Source organism: Megalobrama amblycephala, linkage group LG20 (genome assembly GCF_018812025.1).
Source record: "Megalobrama amblycephala isolate DHTTF-2021 linkage group LG20, ASM1881202v1, whole genome shotgun sequence".
Classification (NCBI taxonomy): Eukaryota; Metazoa; Chordata; class Actinopteri; order Cypriniformes; family Xenocyprididae; genus Megalobrama; species Megalobrama amblycephala.
Genome location: NC_063063.1, coordinates 24,470,182 through 24,489,692, shown reverse-complemented (window position 1 = coordinate 24,489,692; position 19,511 = coordinate 24,470,182). Strand labels below are relative to the sequence as shown.

The 19,511-nt window shown below is 37.1% G+C and overlaps 1 protein-coding gene across 16 annotated transcripts in view; it reads left to right on the top strand.

The window, feature by feature from the left end:
• The first annotated feature begins 315 nt into the window (after window positions 1–315).
• The window catches only part of camk2g1 (calcium/calmodulin-dependent protein kinase (CaM kinase) II gamma 1), an 88,616-nt gene continuing 69,420 nt past the window's right edge, over window positions 316–19,511 (top strand). For 7 of the 16 annotated variants that reach the window (XM_048170418.1, XM_048170423.1, XM_048170422.1 and 4 more), the window contains exons 1-2: window positions 317–531; window positions 1,772–1,866. In XM_048170418.1, coding sequence (XP_048026375.1) covers window positions 467–531; window positions 1,772–1,866 — 160 coding nt within the window. In that variant the 5' untranslated portion in view covers window positions 317–466. Of the gene's footprint in view, window positions 532–1,771; window positions 1,867–19,511 lie in introns of all 16 variants that reach the window. The other 9 variants (XM_048170416.1, XM_048170411.1, XM_048170414.1 and 6 more) reach the window with 2 other exon arrangements.

Below are 19,511 nucleotides of genomic sequence, written 5' to 3'. Positions count from 1 at the left end.
ACAAATGTGGAGTAAAAACATTAATAAACAGTAAAAAAAAAACGAAGACCGCACAAGGGTTAAAAATACCATTTAGGAATTTGCAATTTGCAACCGATGAAAAAACAATGTTGTTTTATTATACTCGATAATAATTTGTATTATACTGTGTCACCTCTTTATTGTTTACATAATTTAATCAGTGAAATGTTTTTCGTTGTATATTATGAATAAAAATGACTCTTACCACACATATTAATGAAAAAGAACTGTCTCTCTCTCTCTCTACCCGTGACTTTGCTGATTGCATGGAAGTCTCGCGTTTTCTCGCGTTATGTTCTCTCCACCCCCACCACCAGCCCCTCCCCTCCACTCTTTCCGTCTGTATCTCCCTTCTTTCTCTCTCTGGAACACATGAGATTCTCCTCCCGAAACCTGAACCGCAGCAGCAGAGGCATCGACCCCCCTCCCCACACGCACACACAACATGGCTACAATCGTAACCTCGACCAGGTTTACGGACGAGTATCAGCTTTACGAAGAGCTGGGAAAGTAAGTGCGCGCAACATTGTAGCAGTGTGACGTCATCGGCGCAAGTTACTCTTGTTTGTTTCGTTCCATTCTTTTATTTGGATGTTGACAGCAGGGAAAATGACTTGCTAAGAGACTCGTAAACCTCTCCGAAAGCCACGCACAGGGGGCTTGATCGGATCAAGACAGTAGGCTACTACAGTACAGCACTCGGTTCTGGACTTGATCCGATCAAGCCCCCTGTGCGGATCTAAGCTTTAGACGTTTTAAATGTCAGATTTAAAGGGTTGTAGTGGTTTTGAGTAATGTATCTGTAAGCATAGAATGTTCAATATAGTATGCACTGTGTTTTGTGTTCACGCCTTGTTTTATTTTAAGGGCTTGCTGATGGGCAGGAAGGTTTCCTCGGTTACTTTGGGTATTTGGCTGCCACTTTTTACTGGTATTAACATTGTGGATTGTTTTATGCTCGTAACCAGAGATTTCAGTATTTTCTACTGCAGCTACTTAACATTATTGCAGCGTAGTGCACTATGTAGTGCACTAAAGAATATGTAGCTGTATACTTGATATTACAATAAAATATTGAATGTGTCGCACACACAGTTAATCACACTTTAATATCTTAGGAGGGGAGCGATAAAGAGGGATTATAAAATCAATAAATGAGCAGTGACGCCTTTCTGAGAATTCAATCTCACTTTTGGGAAGAGCATTACAGCCTTCTAACATGCAGATGCGAAATGCTCTGCACGCCGCCCATTTTTCTAGAGCCAAATGTCAAAATTGTTGTAGCCTAGATAGTATTATGTTAAGTCCAATTTTGTGCAGGCAATTTGCTGATTTACACTTCTTTTTTTGTCATACTTAAATGTTTTAACGTCTCGCGATGTCCGAATGACTCGTGTCGGATCTTTTCAATGAATCGGTCGAACCAGTTCACAGAATTGATTCGTTCATTAACCTGAGTATCAGACTGAATCAGTCCGAGTGGTACTCGAGTCAATGATTTTTAATATTTCATATAAATGTAAATTATATTTAGATTGTAACAGTAATAAATTTTAGAGCGTATAACATGCTACGCCGGGATCTATGCTGGAACCTGTTCTTTAAAACAAACTATCAGACTTCTCATCAATAAATTATAATGGAACCGCTGTTACGTCATTGTTGATTGACAGCTCTTCCTTGTTTGCAAGAGTCAGGTGCATCTTTTACCTTCGAGGGAAATCAAACACAGTGTGTTTTTCATTTGCAGGGGTGCCTTCTCCGTGGTGCGGAGATGTGTGAAAAAATCCACTGGCCAGGAATATGCTGCTAAAATAATTAACACAAAGAAGCTGTCAGCAAGAGGTAAGCATTCGATTCAGCAGTGTATACGGTAGAATGGGATAAAGGTGCTTTGTGTGTTATTTCGCTCTGCGTTCACTGAAGCGAAGAGAAAAGACATCGTCTTTTCGTCTGAAGTGGAGTTTTGCGGCTTTTATTCCACGTCTGTTTATTTGTGGCTGCGTACTGGTAAAAGTTGACATATAGCAATTAACTTATAGCAGATACACTCATTTAGGTCATCTGGGAAAACGGACCAAAAATATTGATGACTCATCTTGCATTCACAGGCGTATCCATTTTTTTTTGTCCAATGAAATGCTCTTTGGAATGAGAAAATCTCCTCCCCCTAATTTCACCTACTTCTGACTAGCGCTAGACAAGTATAGTGATACGGCAGATTAATCATCTGTTATTTGGCCATTTTTAGATTATTACATCGATTGGTAAGTAGTTATTTCACCAGGGCACAGGATACAAATGTATTGAGTAAAATAAATGTTTTATTTGCTGTCAATACATTGTATTATATTTGACTCCATTAAATTGGCCATCAGCCTCATAGTTTGGTGGATATCGGTATCGTCTTTTAACAACCTAGTCGACCACTACTTCTGTCTAGCAACAGTGTTATATGTAATATTTTATATTTTCAGTTAATTCATTCATTTAGTTTGTTTTTAGTAATTTTGTTATTTTTATTAATTCTTTAAAAATATTTTTATAATTTCAGTTTTAGTTATTTTAATATTTAAGCTTGTTTTTTTAATTTTCGATTAAGTTTTAAGTTTAGGTTTTTCATGTAATATTTATATTTTATTGTATTTCAGCTTTATTACAAATGCTGAAAATGGTTTTAGTTAACAGTAACTATACTGTAGCTATTGTCAAATCATAAATTATGGCTGTGACGTGGACTAAGGCCGTTGGCTATTTAAAAAAAAATGACAAGCCCATTGGTATGTATGTCTTGCCCTAACTTCCTGTTTCAATAGGAAGTAGTCGAAGTAGAGAAGAAAACTGAACTCCCCCTGATGGCCGCTCTGCGCAGACCTGTTTAGATGTGTGTTGAAACCTGGCCTGCGGGGATGGTCGCAGTCCTTCAGATAGAGTCCAGTGTGTTCATGTTTCTGCAGAGGAGAAGCATGCAGAAGTGTTTGCCTCTGCCTCTGTCCGGCCCTGTTTTTCTCAGAACTTGAAGAGACGCATGAGAATACGTGCTGTGCCCTGCAGCACAAATCTGGCAAATAGTCCCACCTGCAGTTTTGCAATAATTTTGTGAACCGTTTTGTGCAAGCATGTGTTTATCAGTACCATGTGGTGTCGCAGAACTTACATGCTTTGTTGTGCAGCTCCTGAAGACGAAAGCTGCTTTTGATTAGAGAGAAAAGAGATGGCGCTTAAAAGGAAAAAAGGGATCTTTTTTTAGTCAGTTCAGTTGAAGAATGAAGAATGGATTTTTCCAGGAACAGACCGATTTAAGGTGTGTTTCAAAGCTAGCTGTGGTTACTATAGAATAGATATTGACGTGTGTTTGTTTCTCTCATTTGAATGTTCAGTTACTGCCCTGATAAACGGGAAAACGTGCGGTATTATGGGAATGTCAGAAAGGCCTATAAGCTGAGTCATACATGAGAAGGATTCTGAGTCAAATTAGCTGATAGTAAACTTTTTTTTTTTTTTTTTTTTAATTTATTGTCGAGTAAAATGATGACTGTGTTAGAGCCATTGATGATCAGTTCAGTGATTTTGCATTTTTTAATAAAATAAGCATTTTTCTGCTTTAGCTTGTTGAGTTTTGGTCTGCTGCATTATATCTAATTGTACCTGCCTCAGCAGGTTGGAGAAGCTTGTTTGTCATAACGGCGGAAGGTTAGTAAGTTAAGTGTCTTGTGCAGTACGTCTTTCTGCCTTCCTCGATTTGCTGATTTGCAGTTTTCCATGGAGCTAATGTGAATTTAAGTGGAGAGCATGGACAGTGAGGGTCTTGTTTATGGCACAGCCATTTTCTTTGTTGAGTGCTTGTCTCCAGCAGCCCGGCCAATTAAGTCCGTACCGTGCTTCAGCCGTCCTGTTAGCAGAGGAAGAAGGGCATGACAGAATCCCTTTAACTGCTAATATGGAGATTGTGGAAGATGCCCAGGAAAAGGTGTGGTTCTTGTCATTGTTGTATAACTCTATATTCAATTCGTCTATGTCTCATTTGAGATGGATGATTGGTTTAATGTTCCCTCAACTTTTGCTGATGTGTGTGCTTTTAATTCTAGTTCAATTCGTATAGATTTTATTCACAAGGGATGGGAATCTAATGATTCAATTTAATGCATTGATTCAGATTACACTTAATGAAGTTTGTTCCTTAGCGATTCCATTAATGATTCCTTGTACTTTGGAGGAAGTGCCAAGTAATTGATCCTAAACATATTATAGCTTTTACTACATTTTGTTATATATTTATGGACTAAAATACAAAGTATACAGTACTGTTTGTGACACTGAAGACTGGAACAAATGGTTGCTGAAAATTCAGCTTTGCCATCACAGGAATAAATTACATTTTAAAATATATTCAAATAGAAATCAGTTATTTTAAATTGTAATAATAATTTACAATATTAGTGTTTTTACTGTATTTTGCATCAAACAAATGCAGCTTTATGGCCGGTTTGCACAGGATGCGTTTTTGCTTTGAAAAACGCAAGTGGAATGGGAAAAAAATGCATGTTTTTTTAGAAAAAAAAAAGTTGAACTGATTTGAGCGCAATGTTTTTAGAACACCATGTCATGTGCGAGACGCTGCAAAAGACTCAAGACGCGAGCGCAATGGTCAAACATGTCCGTCTAGTGCGTGTTTACATAGAAAAATAATGGAAAAGTAGGGCAGTGGAATGGAAAAATTTGTTCTGTGTGAGCACAAGATGCTTCTTTCACAAGCATTAAAGGGTTAGTTCAACCAAAAATGAAATTTCTGTCATTAATTACTCACCCTCATGTCATCCCAAACCTGTAAGACCTTCGTTCATCTTCGTAAAACACAACATAAGATATTTTTGATGAAATCCGAGAGTTTCTGAACTACACATATGCAGCAACATCATTTCACCTTCTGAGGTCCAGAAAGGTAGTAAAGACGTAGTTAAAATAGTCCATGTGACTACAGTTGAACTGCCCATGTGTGGTTCAGAAACCCTCGGATTTCATCAAAAATATCTTAATTTGTGTTCTGAAGATGAACAAAGGTCTTACTGGTTTAGGATGACATGAGGGTGAATATTTAATGACAGAAATTTCATTTTGGTTGAACTAACCCTTTAACTGACCCCAGGACAGGAGCATAGATTATTTATTAAGAATCATGGAAAATATACTTCATTCAACAGAATCAAATTTACCAGAAATCTAGAAAGGAAAAAGTATAGCATTTACAAAATTAAAATCCTACTAAATTTGGAATTTTCATTTTGAAGTTTTAACGGGCTGTGTACTGTTTTTAGCCCAAAGTGTTCATCTGTGATTGACTTGTTCTTTGAAAAAAGAACCAGCTCATGAGAGTCAGTCAAGAATCGGACAAATCTTCTTGTATGTTTGTTGTTGCATTCAACAGCTTGGACGATACGATAGAGAGATTGCAAAGAAGTGTTATTTATTTACTGGCACCCAGTTTGTCCCTCTCGTCACATTTAACCTCACAACTACAGCTAAAGCGTCATTTAGTTTGCTGTGCCACTGAAGGAAATAAAGAGCTTTTAGTATTTTACTCTTCCATTCTCATTGATAGAATACAGAGATTAAAAAAACACTAACAGAACCAAACATCATGAAAATCATTTGACTTTAGTATTTTTTCCAACCTGCTTATTTTTGTACTCTCCAAAAAGATAGATTAAAGTTGTGTTGCTGTAATGCTTCACTCATTGGCTGTTTTGACCAAGAGCTTGTTGCAGTAGCTAGGCAACCGCTTTGGTAGGGGTGTTTTTGATTGGTTGCCACAAACGAGAAGCTCAAGACTTGTGTTGATGGTCTGAGTTGAGGATGAGAACAAATGAGAAGGGACAAAAATCTCCCATAATCCCTTACTGCCTGGTGCCCTGACGTGCACCGCACGTCTGCAGAGAAGCAACACGTCAGCCTGACAGAGGCTTAGAGTAGACGAGTCACACTCCGCACACCTACCGCCCAGATATGTGAAAAAAAACCTGACAGTTTTTCAAAAACTAGGGTTATTTTGGTTCATTCGTTTATAGTGACCTTGGCACACAGAGACCCCGTGCCATATGCAGGAATCCCTATCTTATGTGCCTAGATAAATATTTGTGTGATTAGCGGTCTGGCCAGGTCATATGACGACCTTATTAGCGGGTGGGGGAGGGGTTTTCTGAGCCAAGGAAATGTATGCTGTAATGACAGCAGCTGTGTGCGTAATGCTTGCAGCTTGGCTTATTCGGAAACACGAAGGTTGAATTGCTATAGAAATGGCAGCAGAGGTCTGGTAGGCACGTGTCCCCCACTGGGGCGCAAACACTTCCCAAAGGGTCTTCACTGACTCATGTTCTATAAAGAGGTGGCGTCATAGTGCACAAATTAATATGGCCAAATTACATGTTCATTGGTCAAAAGTGTAGGATTTTTCTGTTTTTATTTTTGTGATGTATTTAATAATTATTATTATTGATGAAGCAAAAATAAGTGTCACTTGGAAAAAATAAAGAGACAAAATGAAAATGTTGTATATTAAGTTAAAATATACACTAGTTTTTAATTTATAAAAAAAAGCGACATTTTCAGCATCATTACTCCAGTCTTCAGTGTCACATGATCCTTCAGAAATCATTCTAAGATGCTGATTTGCTGCTCAAGAAACATTTCATATTATCATGTCAATATTGAAATATTTAAAACTTAATAGTTTTGTGGAATCCCTGATAATTTTTTCTTTGAATATAAAGTTCAAAAGAACAGCAATTTATTTAAAACCGAAATCTCTTTTAAAATTATAAATGTCTTTACTGTCGTTTTATCACTTCATTGCATTTTTGCTGATGTTTTGCAAAATGTTGCAAACTTGTGAACAGCAGTGTACATTATTTATATGAATTATGGAAAATAAAATGAATTTAACAGATTCAAAATGACCAAAAACGAGGCAAAGTTCAATTAATTTCCCCTAGTATTTATAAAATTATACAAGGATGAGAATATTTGACTAAATTCAAAGTGCTTTAGGGATTTTGCAATTTGTAGTTTGATGCACTGTGTGCTCTCTGTTGCTGAATTTCATAAGAAGTTGTGAAATTATTGGTCAATCCAAGAAAATGAGTCTGTTTTTTCCCTCTGGCTTTGGCATCTATGTATCTGTCCTCTTCTCTCTTACCTTGCAAGGGGGATTGCTTTTGTATTGAGGTTAATCCACTTATTTAATTGTATTTCACAGGCTCAGACCAGAGGGGGATGCCATAACCATCTCTTACATTGCGCATGTTTTTTGTCCATGTGGTCATAATTTCTCTGTCTTTGCAGACATGTTGTTTAAACGTAACCTTAAACGGTTATGAAAGCGGCACAGGAGCTCCTCGGATCCAGTGGATTCAGTTTAAGCTGCTATTGAGAGGACTTAACCTCCCTAAGGCCGACTTGAGCCCAATGACTAGTTGCTTGTTTTGCTTGACGAAAACCGACATAGAGTCTGAATTACTTCCGAATTTTTTTGTGATACTCAGGATGATAATGCCACAGTTCAGCTGGCGGTTGTCCAAAGGGCAGAACGACTCCTCTCCTAGTGTTTGCACACACACAAACATACACCTACAATGCATATATGTTGTGTGTACACATGCATTATTCCTCTGAAATGGCTTAAAAGGGTGTGACCCCTGCAGTAAAATGATCAAATAGTCCTGTCTGGAGACTTGTCCTCTACTATGTGAACTGTTTTGCCTGCCCTCCAACATCATACTCTCCCTCTGACTGATCTGACCAGAAGCGTTATAACGCATTTTCATGTCGTGGGCCATTAAGATCACTGTCACTTATCCTGCATGCATCTTCCCGACTGCTCTCTCCCTAGCGCTTCATCATTTGGCGTAGTCATTTCCAGCTGGCCTGTTCACATTTTTGCCATGCCGCTAGTTCCCCTGGACGAGGATGTTGCGTAAAACACAAATGAGGCCTGTGAAGTGTAGCACATGTACATTGCAGATAAAGCCTCTTTGTCTTCAATAATTTGGTTCAGTGAATTGCTATCGATATATGTCGTCTAATCTCAAGATTTTTGAGATTTTTTTTCTTTTTAAAGGTGCCCTAGATTCAAAAATTGAATTTACCTTGGCATAGTTAAATAACAAGAGTTCAGTACATGGAAAAGACATACAGTGAGTCTCAAACCCCATTGTTTCCTCCTTCTTATATAAATCTCATTTGTTTAAACGACCTCCGAAGAACAGGCGAATCTCAACATAACACAGACTGTTACGTAACAGTCGGGGTGTACGCCCCAATATTTGCATAATGCCAGCCCATGTTCCCAACATTATGAAAGGGATTACACAAGGGCAGCCAGTTAACGTCTGGAGCTGCACACAGCCGAATCATCAGACTAGGTAAGCAAGAACAACAGCAAAAAATGGCAGATGGAGCAATAATAACTGACATGATCCATGATAACATGATATTTTTACTGATATTTGTAAATTGTCTTTCTAAATGTTTCGTTAGCATGTTGCTAATGTACTGTTAAATGAGGTTAAAGTTACCATCGTTTCTTACTGAATTCACGGAGACAAGAGCCGTCGCTATTTTCATTTTTTAAACACTTGCATTCTGTATAATGCATAAACATTCATTTTTTATAAATCTCTCCAACAGTGTAGCATTAGCCGTTAGCCACGGAGGACAGCCTCAAATTCACTCAGAATAAAACGTTAACATCCAAATAAATACTTTACTCACATAATTCGAAGCATGCATACAGCATGCATGACGAACATCTTGTAAAGATCCATTTGAGGGTTATATTAGCTGTGTGAACTTTGTAAATGCGCTGTAATATAGCCGACAGCTCATGTGGCAGGGAACACGCGATTTAAGGGGGCGGCGCCGAGTGTAAATCAGTGCATTGTTAATGATGCCCCAAAATAGGCAGTTAAAAAAATTTATTAAAAAAAATCTATGGGGTATTTTGAGCTGAAACTTCACAGACACATTCAGGAGACACCTTAGACTTATATTACATCTTGTGAAAAAGCATTCTTGGGCACCTTTAAAATCTATTGATGGCCTTCTTAATGGATAACAAACCATTAAAACCCAATTTTGTGCATTCATTATTATTTTATTGTGTATCTACTGTTAAATGAGTTTAAAGTTACCATCGTTTCTTACTGAATTCACGGAGACAAGAGTCGTCGCTATTTTCATTTTTTTTAAACACTTGCATTCTGTATAATGCATAAACACAACTTCATTTTTTATAAATCTCTCCAACAGTGTAGCATTAGCCGTTAGCCACGGAGGACAGCCTCAAATTAACTCAGAATAAAACGTTAACATCCAAATAAATACTTTACATCTTGTGAAAAAGCATTCTTGGGCACCTTTAAAATCTATTGATGGCCTTCTTAATGGATAACAAACCATTAAAACCCAATTTTGTGCATTCATTATTATTTTATTGTGTATAGGATTGGGATCCAAGAACCATTTCTTATTCATAAGAGGTCAATAAAAAAAATAAAAAATAATAATAATAATACTGGAACCGAATGATTTTTGTGAGCCAGACTTTTCAGTGAACATACAGTACAACAATTCGAAACATTCGAATGATTCGGTTCTTCTTTTACATCTTCAGCTGATTGTGAGACTGTAGATGTAGAAAGTCGTTAGTTGATTATATGATATGTAGTTAAAGATATACATTGTTTTTTTTTTTAGGTAGTTTTAAAAAAATAGATTTTTGAACGAAATACGCTACCATTCAAATGTTTGGAGTCAGTAAGATTTTGAGGGCTCTTCCATTGCCGTAATAAATAAGGGCTTATGTTTTCACTTAACAAAATGAGCATGACTTGAAATATTTTATAAATTTGTCCGTTTTATCCGTTTTGGTTCTGTATTTTGTCGTGTTTTTACCTATCAGTTACTACGTTTTTTTTTTTTTTTGTTTTTAGTATCGTTGGTTAAGCCCAAAGTATACTTTGGCCATCTGCGTTCCACGACGGTCCGTACACTGTAATTTTTGTCATCATGTGGGTTTGCACACGTCTGCGCAACGGCACATGTGCGAACGATTCGAGCGCTTGAAAACAAAAGTCCACCGAATGCATTGGATTGCATTTATGTAGTGTCTACAAAATCTGTACACCATTTTTCAAGAATTGTTTTAAATATATTTATTGAATAGATCATATTTGGCAGTGGAATTACATTCAAGTTTTCCAGATATTTAATCCCTAAAAGAATCATTAGTGGAACCAGAATTGGAACCAGATCCAGAATTACATTCTTTACGATTCCCATCCCTAATCGTGTATACCAACATTAGATCAGCCATTTGCCTCCATGTTCTATAGATATCAGCCATTGAAAAACCCAAACTGGTCTTCCACTAGTGCAAACACACAGAGAGTATTCAACAATTGGTTGTTATCAGGCAGTGTATTACATGATAGGAATGAATCGGAACACACAGTGCGTCTTTGAATTAAATTTTCCTAGTGTGTCGAGCTTGTATAGGACAGCCCAAATCTTAATCCCCTTTCCTCCGGGATCATTGGCCTCTTTGTTCTGCCTCATTTTAAACTCCATTGTGTGATAGAAGAGGTGCTATAAGGACTGATGGAAAGACGTCCTCACTACAGGGAACGGAGTGGCACTGTTCAACTCTTCTCTTCCATCCATCGCTCTCTGTGATGGGAGTTGCGAGTGTTCCAGCCACACTCATTTTGCACTCTTTGTTCTGAGCTGCTGCGTACTGTGCCTTTAGTAGAACTTCCATCGATTGCTCTCCCTCCCGTTCCTTCCTGCTCTCTTTCCCATTTTGTTTTGCTCTGCGTCCCTTCTGTTCCTCATTTCTTCGGCACTGATAGCCTTATTAAAATCAGGTTATTGCGCAATCACTTTGCTGTTTTCTTGACAAAAAGTTTTGCTCGATTTTCACACACTATATGAAAAAGAAGGGGCAGTAAAATGAATTGGATGTAAGTCTTTAGGAGGTAGAACTAGAAAAACGTGAATACTCACCTTTTAAGTGCTTGCATGTGGGAATAGTTCTTTCTGGTACCTAGTGTGAGAAATTAACTTCTAACTTCTATTAGGCAATTTTTACTTCCTGGAATTGATTTCTAAGGTCTTTTTAATAAAATAATAATAATAAAAGAAAAAAAAAAAAAAACATTAAAATGCACAATTCATTTATTTCAGTGGTTCTCAACCTTTTTTTTTTCAAGACAGTATTCAAAGGAGCACCTGTCTAACGTATTTACCACTAGTGTTGGGTGTAATTAATTGCTAAGTAATCTAATTACTGTGATTCAATTACTTTTTCCTTGAAAAAGTAAAGTAAGGGATTACTCCTAATTTTTCTGTAGTTTAATTACAGATACTTCTGATGTAATTGCATCAAATACTGTATAGACTATACAACAATTCTTTATAAAATAGTGGATTTAACATAAAAAATTAATGTTAAAATGTGTTTTTATTGTAACCCTCTCTCTTTACACACTCAGTTCAAGAATAATTTATGCAATTAAATATTGTTTATTTGAAAGAATTAATAGTGCAGTTTTGTGTCTATCCTTGTTCAACTGGTTTATATGGGATTTATAAAGTAATTAGTAATAATCCAATACTTAGTACAGTAATCTAATTACACTGTTGAAGATGTAATTTAGTAGCTATTAATTATTTTTTGTATTAACTGTGTACCACTAGCGTTGTAATGAAATAAAAAAACTCAAAAATCTAATGTCAGTTTAATGTTGTGAATCTTTAAATTTTAATTCATATTGATAAAATATCTAAATATTAATTATTTTAATCTAGAATAGAATAATTTTAACTAAATTCTCAATCTGAATGAATATGCATGTTTATTTTTATTGTTGAATGCATTTATTTATATTTTAGTAATAAGCAAGATAATGCACAAGATTTCCTAACTAAACCCGAGTTTTAATATCCTGTGCATTATGTCAATATATGGTATTTTTCAATATAAACAGATTGCCAATTTTAATATAAACTGATTGCCAATTTAGCATTAACTTTTATTTAATGAACTATATATTAAGAATGTTAACATGAAAGTATGTAATTGCGTTCTTGTAAATGTAAGCACTTTCAAGACCTTGCTGTGTTTGTTTGAAGCCCTGTTTCAATACATTCGACTGGATTGTTTTTGTAGTGGAAAGGCCGCCTACTCTCCGCCTACTGACGTAATGCGTAAACATTACGGGAAGCATGCGCTAGCCAGGCGGTATTTAAACTTTGTCAGCTGAAGACCCAAGTTTGGTTTAAAGATGAAAAATGTACCAAGCACAATGTTCTCCTGATTTCTTCAGTGTTTGCCATGTTATTGCGGCTATCAGAGCAGAAACAAAAGCTAATGCTCTCCATATGTTTTTCTGTTGTCTCCGGGCAGGTTCGTATGTAAACTGCGCGAGCTTATTTTGTCCATTAGAACAAAAGATCTGAAAAACCCCATACATTTACCTGCCCATAGACCCTCCCCTCGAAGTATCAGGACAGAAGTGGTTGAAAGTGGATAAAATTAAAATGCCAGTTGAAAACGGGTACGTGTCTCCCTCGTCCACTTGTGATCTGATCAACCAAAACGCATCTTAATAACAGGTGTAAACAGGGCCTGAGAATCCCGACTCATCTGACACAGCAATATTTGCTCAACAGATGATGTGAGATTTGGGCAGAACCATCTGTTTGACCCACCAATGGAAGTTTGACTGACCAATGGGGTGTTTTTGGCCTTTGCCGTATAAATATCTGGGACATTTTTGTAATTTTTGGTTGCGTATATTCGCCTCGGGCACTGGTTAATTTCTGACCCTCATCTAGTACCTACTGCATAAATCCTTCTAGGGAGAGAGACAGGAAAGAGAGAATAAGGCGGAAAGAGCAAGAGAGCGATTGCAGGCAGAAACCTTTGCCAAGTTCTTCTAAAAGTGAATAGAACCTGCAAGAGTGACTCAGGAAACTTAAAGTGAGTCAGTTTATCTTTTGAAATGTTGACTACCATGCAAATGGCCCTTTCTAATCAGGTGAAGACGTGGGCTGTAATAAAATGTTAATGGATGGTGTAGCTGCCAAGCTGATTGCATACGATTGTCGCTAAGTGTGATATGATTCCGCTCTAATGAGAAGTGTTCATTCCACAATTAATGCATGACGTGCTTTGACCCACAACCATGAGGAACCAAAACTGAGAAGGTTACTTCCTGTCCAGATAGTGATCGGAATAGTTAAATGACTTGAAGATGATCACACAGACACCATCATATCATGTGTTCTCTTCCATTTCTTACAGATATGGAAAGGTGATAATAAATTTATTTAGAGGTGAGGCTGGGAAAAGAGTGGGTTGTATGACAAAAAAATTACATCACTGTATGAGTAATTTATATGGCGATGATGGTATTTATCACAGTATAGTTGTTTTTCCTGAAAGTTCTCCAGATTTTTTATATATTACAAATCTGTCATTTTTCAATAATCTTATGAAAAAAAAACAACTTTAAAATGATTTGTTTTTGGAACCAAAATGTAAGATTATTCATAACCATTGAATGATATGTTTGTAGTACGTGAGACGTGTTGTGAAATAGCCGTTGCATGTGCAGTTAGGACATATCAGTTGAATTCCATATTGATGCAGCCATAAAATCTCGCCAATTTATAAGCAGTATATCGTTTTGTAATTTGCTGACAGTTACTTTTAGGACCTTGGCTGCATTTCACGTTATCCAGATAAAACTGTAGCTAGTGAGTTGGCGCTCTGGGTGGCATTGAGTCATTGATCTTCTCTTCCAGCGCGGTTGAGTTAAGCCAGGGTCCTCGGAGATCCGCACAGGCCCTGGCATGCCGCATCGGAGAGCTCTGCCTACCCACACACACTCAGACGCAATGGAAATGCTAAATTAGTCAGCTTGCTAGTTCAGCAGAGAGTGAGGGACCCATAGAGAATGACTTGTGACACACTTTAGCTGCTTGAAACCAACTTGGAATAACAGAAATGACAGCGATGCTGAGGGAATATTCAAATCCGTCTTGTAATGTTGAATCTGGAGTGTGATCCAGTGCCTCTAGCCTTTTGGGATTGTGAAGTAAAGACCGTTGTTGCACTGCCCCATACTAATGTTAGCTTTATTTCTTTCTCTCTCAAGTGTTTGTCATGTAATCCTCACATACTCCTCTGACACTCCAACCTCCTGTGGATAAATATTTGCCTACTGGTGTATTTACTTGTAATGGGCCCTTACTTTTTACTGTGTGTGTACTGAAGTGTGTCATGTGAGCTGACTTACTTCTCATCTGGCACAGGTGCCTCTTGTTGCTTTTATCTCTAACGTGCCTTTCTCTCTCGTTCTCTGTCTGTCTTTGTTTTGCAAATTTTTAAAACTGTAGGTCTGGGTGATGTATTTCGTGTGATGGTAGAAAATGTAATTGTAATTTTTGGTTTGCATCCATAAAGTTCCTAAAATGTATACAAAAATAATATATATAGTATACACTGCTGTTCAAAAGTTTGGGGTAAGATTTTTTTGTTTTTGTGAACATTGTACTTACCAAGGTTGCATTTATTTGCTCAAAACTACATTTTTAGCTTTATTATTCCAAATGATCCTTCAGAAATCATTCTAATATGCTGATTTGCTGATCAAGAAACATTTATCATCTCATTATTAGCAATATCTGATACTTTTATAATAATATAAAATTACTCATATGTGATATAAGATTTTGGTCATACCACCACACCCTGATTTTTTTTTCCCTGTTGATTAGTATAATTTGTGCCTTTACAGTTTGTTACCATTACATCTATTTCAGTGAATTTATTTAGATCTAATTGAAACACTCTATTCATGTTTTTACACATATGTATGTTGTTTTTTTTCTTTACCATCATCTTCATTTCTCTTTTTTTATGTGTTTGTTGTGTTGTTGATCTGCTCTAGTATTCGGCTTAAGACATTTTTGGTAGCCTAACACACACGCACGCACACACACACTTGTGAAGCATGCAATGTCATGGAGTGCTCCTCTTTCTCGGGATGAACTGCTGACCTTAAACACACACATTTCCCTCGCTCTCTTTTTTGTATCCTGTGAAGTTGTCCTCTATCTGTCCCTTAATCACTCTATCTGAGTCGTTCACAGTTCACACAGAACAAAGCTCAAGATCTGTCCTGCCTCTAGAGACAGAGAACTGTCTGAGCTCCCAGAACACAGAGACCCATTTCTAGCCTGGACTGTGCGCCATTCAGCATTGAAATAAGAAGTTTATTTTTAAATCTAGTTCAGTTCCTGAATTTCAGTGAAGTTTGAGTCAAACAGTTTGCAGAATTGCGATTCTAATTTGAATTTAGTAGAATTAAAATAACTGAATTCAAAGAAATTCATGTAACAGCAGTACGTGTCAGTTAAAGGTGCCCTAGAACCAGTTTTAACAAGACGTAATATAAGTCTAAGGTGTGTGTCCCCTGAACATGTCTGTGAAGTTTCAGCTCAAAATACCCCATAGATTTTTTTTAATTAATTTTTTTAACTGCCTATTTTGAGCCATAATTATATATGCACCGATTCAGTGCGCGGCCCCTTTAAATCTCGCGCTCCCCGCCCCCGAGCTCTCGACTGCCTTAACCAGCATAAACAAAGTTCACACAGCTAATATAACCCTCAAAATGGATCTTTACAAAGTGTTCGTCGATTCCTGTAAGTATAGTATTTATTTGGATGTTTACATTTGATTCTGAATGAGTTTGATAGTGCTCCGTGGCTAACGGGCTAAAGCTAACATTACACACTGTTGGAGAGATTTTCTAAAGAATGAAGTTGTGTTTATGAATTATACAGACTGCAAGTGTTTAAAAATGAAAATGGCGACGGCTCTCTTGTCTCCGTGAATACAGTAAGAAACGATGGTAACTTTAACCACATTTAACAGTACATTAGCAACATGCTAACGAAACATTTAGAAAGACAATTTAAAAATATCACTAAAAATATCATGATATCATGGATCATTTCAGTTATTATTGCTCCATCTGCCATTTTTCGCTATTGTCCTTGCTTGCTTACCTAGTCTGATGATTCAGCTGTGCACATGCAGACGTTTTGCCCTGGTCTAATGCCTTGAACATGGGCTGGCATATGCAAATATTGGGGACGTACATATTAATGATCCCGACTGTTACGTAACACTTAATTTTTTGTGATTGTGTCAGGATTCTTTGATGAATAGAAAGTTCAAAAGAACAACATTTATGTGAAATAGAAATCATTTGTAACATTATAAATTACTGACCCCAATCTTTTGAAATGTACTGTATATAATAATACTGTATAACACACACACACACACACACACACACACACACACACACACACACACACACACACACACACACACACACACACACACACACACACACACACACACACACTCTTAATAACTTTATTGACCATAGTGGCAGAACACCTTTCTCAGAATGCCATTAACTAAATTTAAATCCTGAATTTTGCTGAATTCAGCTCCCAATGAAAATCATCTCACAACTGAGTCGGAAAGAATACTGCATTCTCTACTCCGATTACCTTGTATTACTGCAAAGCTTAAGGACATTGGATACTTAGTGAGTCTTGAGCTGATTGATAAGCTGAAATCTGTATTGATGTCTTTCACCAGAGCAGTTTTAATAGCTTCATTTGTGTAGTGTGGTGCTGGGGGTTAGAGAAAAGCCCTGCTCCAAACTCCTTCCTGCTGTAGTGTGAAAGTCTTCCTGTACTTTTTTTTTTCTGCTATGAAAGGAGGAAGGGCTGCCCGCGAGTTATTGTATGCGCTGCTGTTTCTCACCCATTTACCGCTGAAAGTGGAGTATGTTGTGTCTCTCGGATAGATCCAGTGAGACCTAACAGTCTAAAAGAATATCAACACTTGTCTTTTTGCTTTTTTGAAAGGTATATTTGACTGTTGCTGCCTTGCTGGTCTTTTTTTATAGACATCATGATGACACTGCATTCACAGTGCATTAAACTTCTGCAATTCAATGAGAAATAATGTAGGACTATTGGATGTTTATTTGGAATATGAGTGGCTTGTTAGGATGTATTTTTTTTATTTTCCCAGCCAGTGTGAGCTTGGTTGCATTAGCAGAATAGGCCATTTTATGAATTTTATTTTTTTTTTTTAACCTATACAAGTACAAAAAAGTGCACTAATGAATTAGGAATGGATTCCAAGGAATAAAATGTGTACCTTGAATGCAGTACAACTCATTTTTTTAAATAAAAGCTTCTACCAAATGCATACATGTGAATAATAAATGAATCATGCACAATAAGGCTTGGAACATTTATTAAAATAAATGGGGTCAGTTTAATTGAACCTATGTTGGACAGGTAATCATTCAATAAAAAGACATTATGTCCTGTCTTTTATCGAAAGGGTTAGTTAAAACTAGTGCTTGTAGAACCAAGGCAGTGTAAGTCCTTGTTTAGCCCACACCGTCTCTGAGGGGTTTTGGAGAAGAAAACCTGCCGTTGGCTGTTTTAATGAGATGTATCTGTGGACATCTCTGCTTCTGCCTACAGAGGAATGAGAAAGGAGAGGAGCAGAGTGCATTGTTTCTTGTTGAGTGTCATTTATGGTATTCATCTCAATCGTTCATTTGAATTCCTTTTACAACATTATCTTGCTAATCTCTACCTGAATCTGGAGCTGAAGTGTCTGTGAAAGTGTGTGTTTGCTTAATTAGATGGGGTTTTATAAAATTTTATTTTATATTTTTTATTTTATTTTTTTTCCACACGAAACAACTGACATTCTCAACAGCACTAACAAACACAAGAAGCATTGCGCCATGAACGATCCAGTTAGAAGGCTTTTCAATCTACAAATCACCATCATTTACCATAGATTTATTGTAGTAACACTAACTGGTCCGCCCACATTGTACAGCGGCCCACTGGGAAAACTCCCTGTGCTCCAGATGGCCAGTCCACCCCTGAATTGCAACATGGTATTATTGTGGCAGAAATGTGGTATATTCATATTGAATTTTAGTATATTATTAATGTTGACATGTATTAAAGCAATGGAATATAATTACGGTATTTTTTTGTTATTAAGCTATAGCATTTGTGCATTTGTATTGGTACAAATACAAATGCACATAGAAACATAGAAATCCATAGAAACCATATAGTTACTTTTTACCATTGTACCAAGGTGTGGTTTTACCTGTGGTTATCATGAACTAAATGTATGATGCTACGGATGACCAATGGTTAATTTTAATAAAAGTAGAGTCCTAACTCAAACAACTAAAATATAAATTCATGGCATGCATGGGAATATCAATGGTGAGGTGAAATAACACAATACTTTGATAAAAATATCGTTCCCTGTCATGCCTCACACACACACACAGTGTTATCAGGACTGGGACAGATTATTATTATTATCGGTACTGGATTATTCAAAATCAAATTGGCAAAGAGTCATGCGTAAAACAGAGGACTTCATCTTTAACAACAAGATAAGGCGTGCTCTCTTGGTGAGCGTTCACGTTTTTGCTGTCACACCTGATAGGACTCGGTACGTGTTTGACTGGCCTATTAGCAGCGATCTTATCTTGTATGTAGTTATTTGTCCGAAGAAAGTGTGTGTGAAGTATGGCAGTCTAACTCTCAGCAGGGGATAGTGTTCACGGACTCTTTGAAATTTGTTTTGAAATGAACATTCTGCCTTGAGATATGAAAAACGGCGAACCGTGGTGCAGATCTCTTTAGGATTTAGTAAAAGAAAATCGACAGCATGCATATATACAGTGCAAAATATGCGCTTTTTTATATAAGAAGCTCTGCCAGTTTTGATATGTATAGCAAAAGGCAAAATAGTTAATGGTCTATTAAATGGAAGATCCTCTTTTTCATTTCCTAAATTGCCTCAAAACTTCATGTCAAATGTGAATCTTTCTGTAGTGAACAATGAGTGTTTTGCTCTGGTGTTTACATTATGTAATCCCTCCGATTTAATGAACACTCCTTACTGCATCACATGCGCGTTGCTGTTCTTTGGCGTGGGGCGTTTGCCGTGCTTTTGTTGTGCTGCCTCATTAAACACGGAGTGAGCTTTTCCTCTACCGTTCTTCTGCACAGTCATGATTCTTCAAATATGGCTCTGCTGGTTACTGTGAACAGCTGTTCCTGATGGAACATCTAATTTGCTGTAGATCAGAAAGCTTATAATCTACAGTCCAATGGACTTGTGTTGTTACCCTGTCTGGATTTATTCAAAAAGCAATTTTTCCCCCCATAGGAAAGCCTGCTGCAGGTATGAATGACCGCGTAGGAGGGAAAAACGATGGACTAAACAGTTTGTGTATGTGTGCTTGTCTGTGTTTGTGCTTTAGGTCACTCCCAGAGGGCCTCAT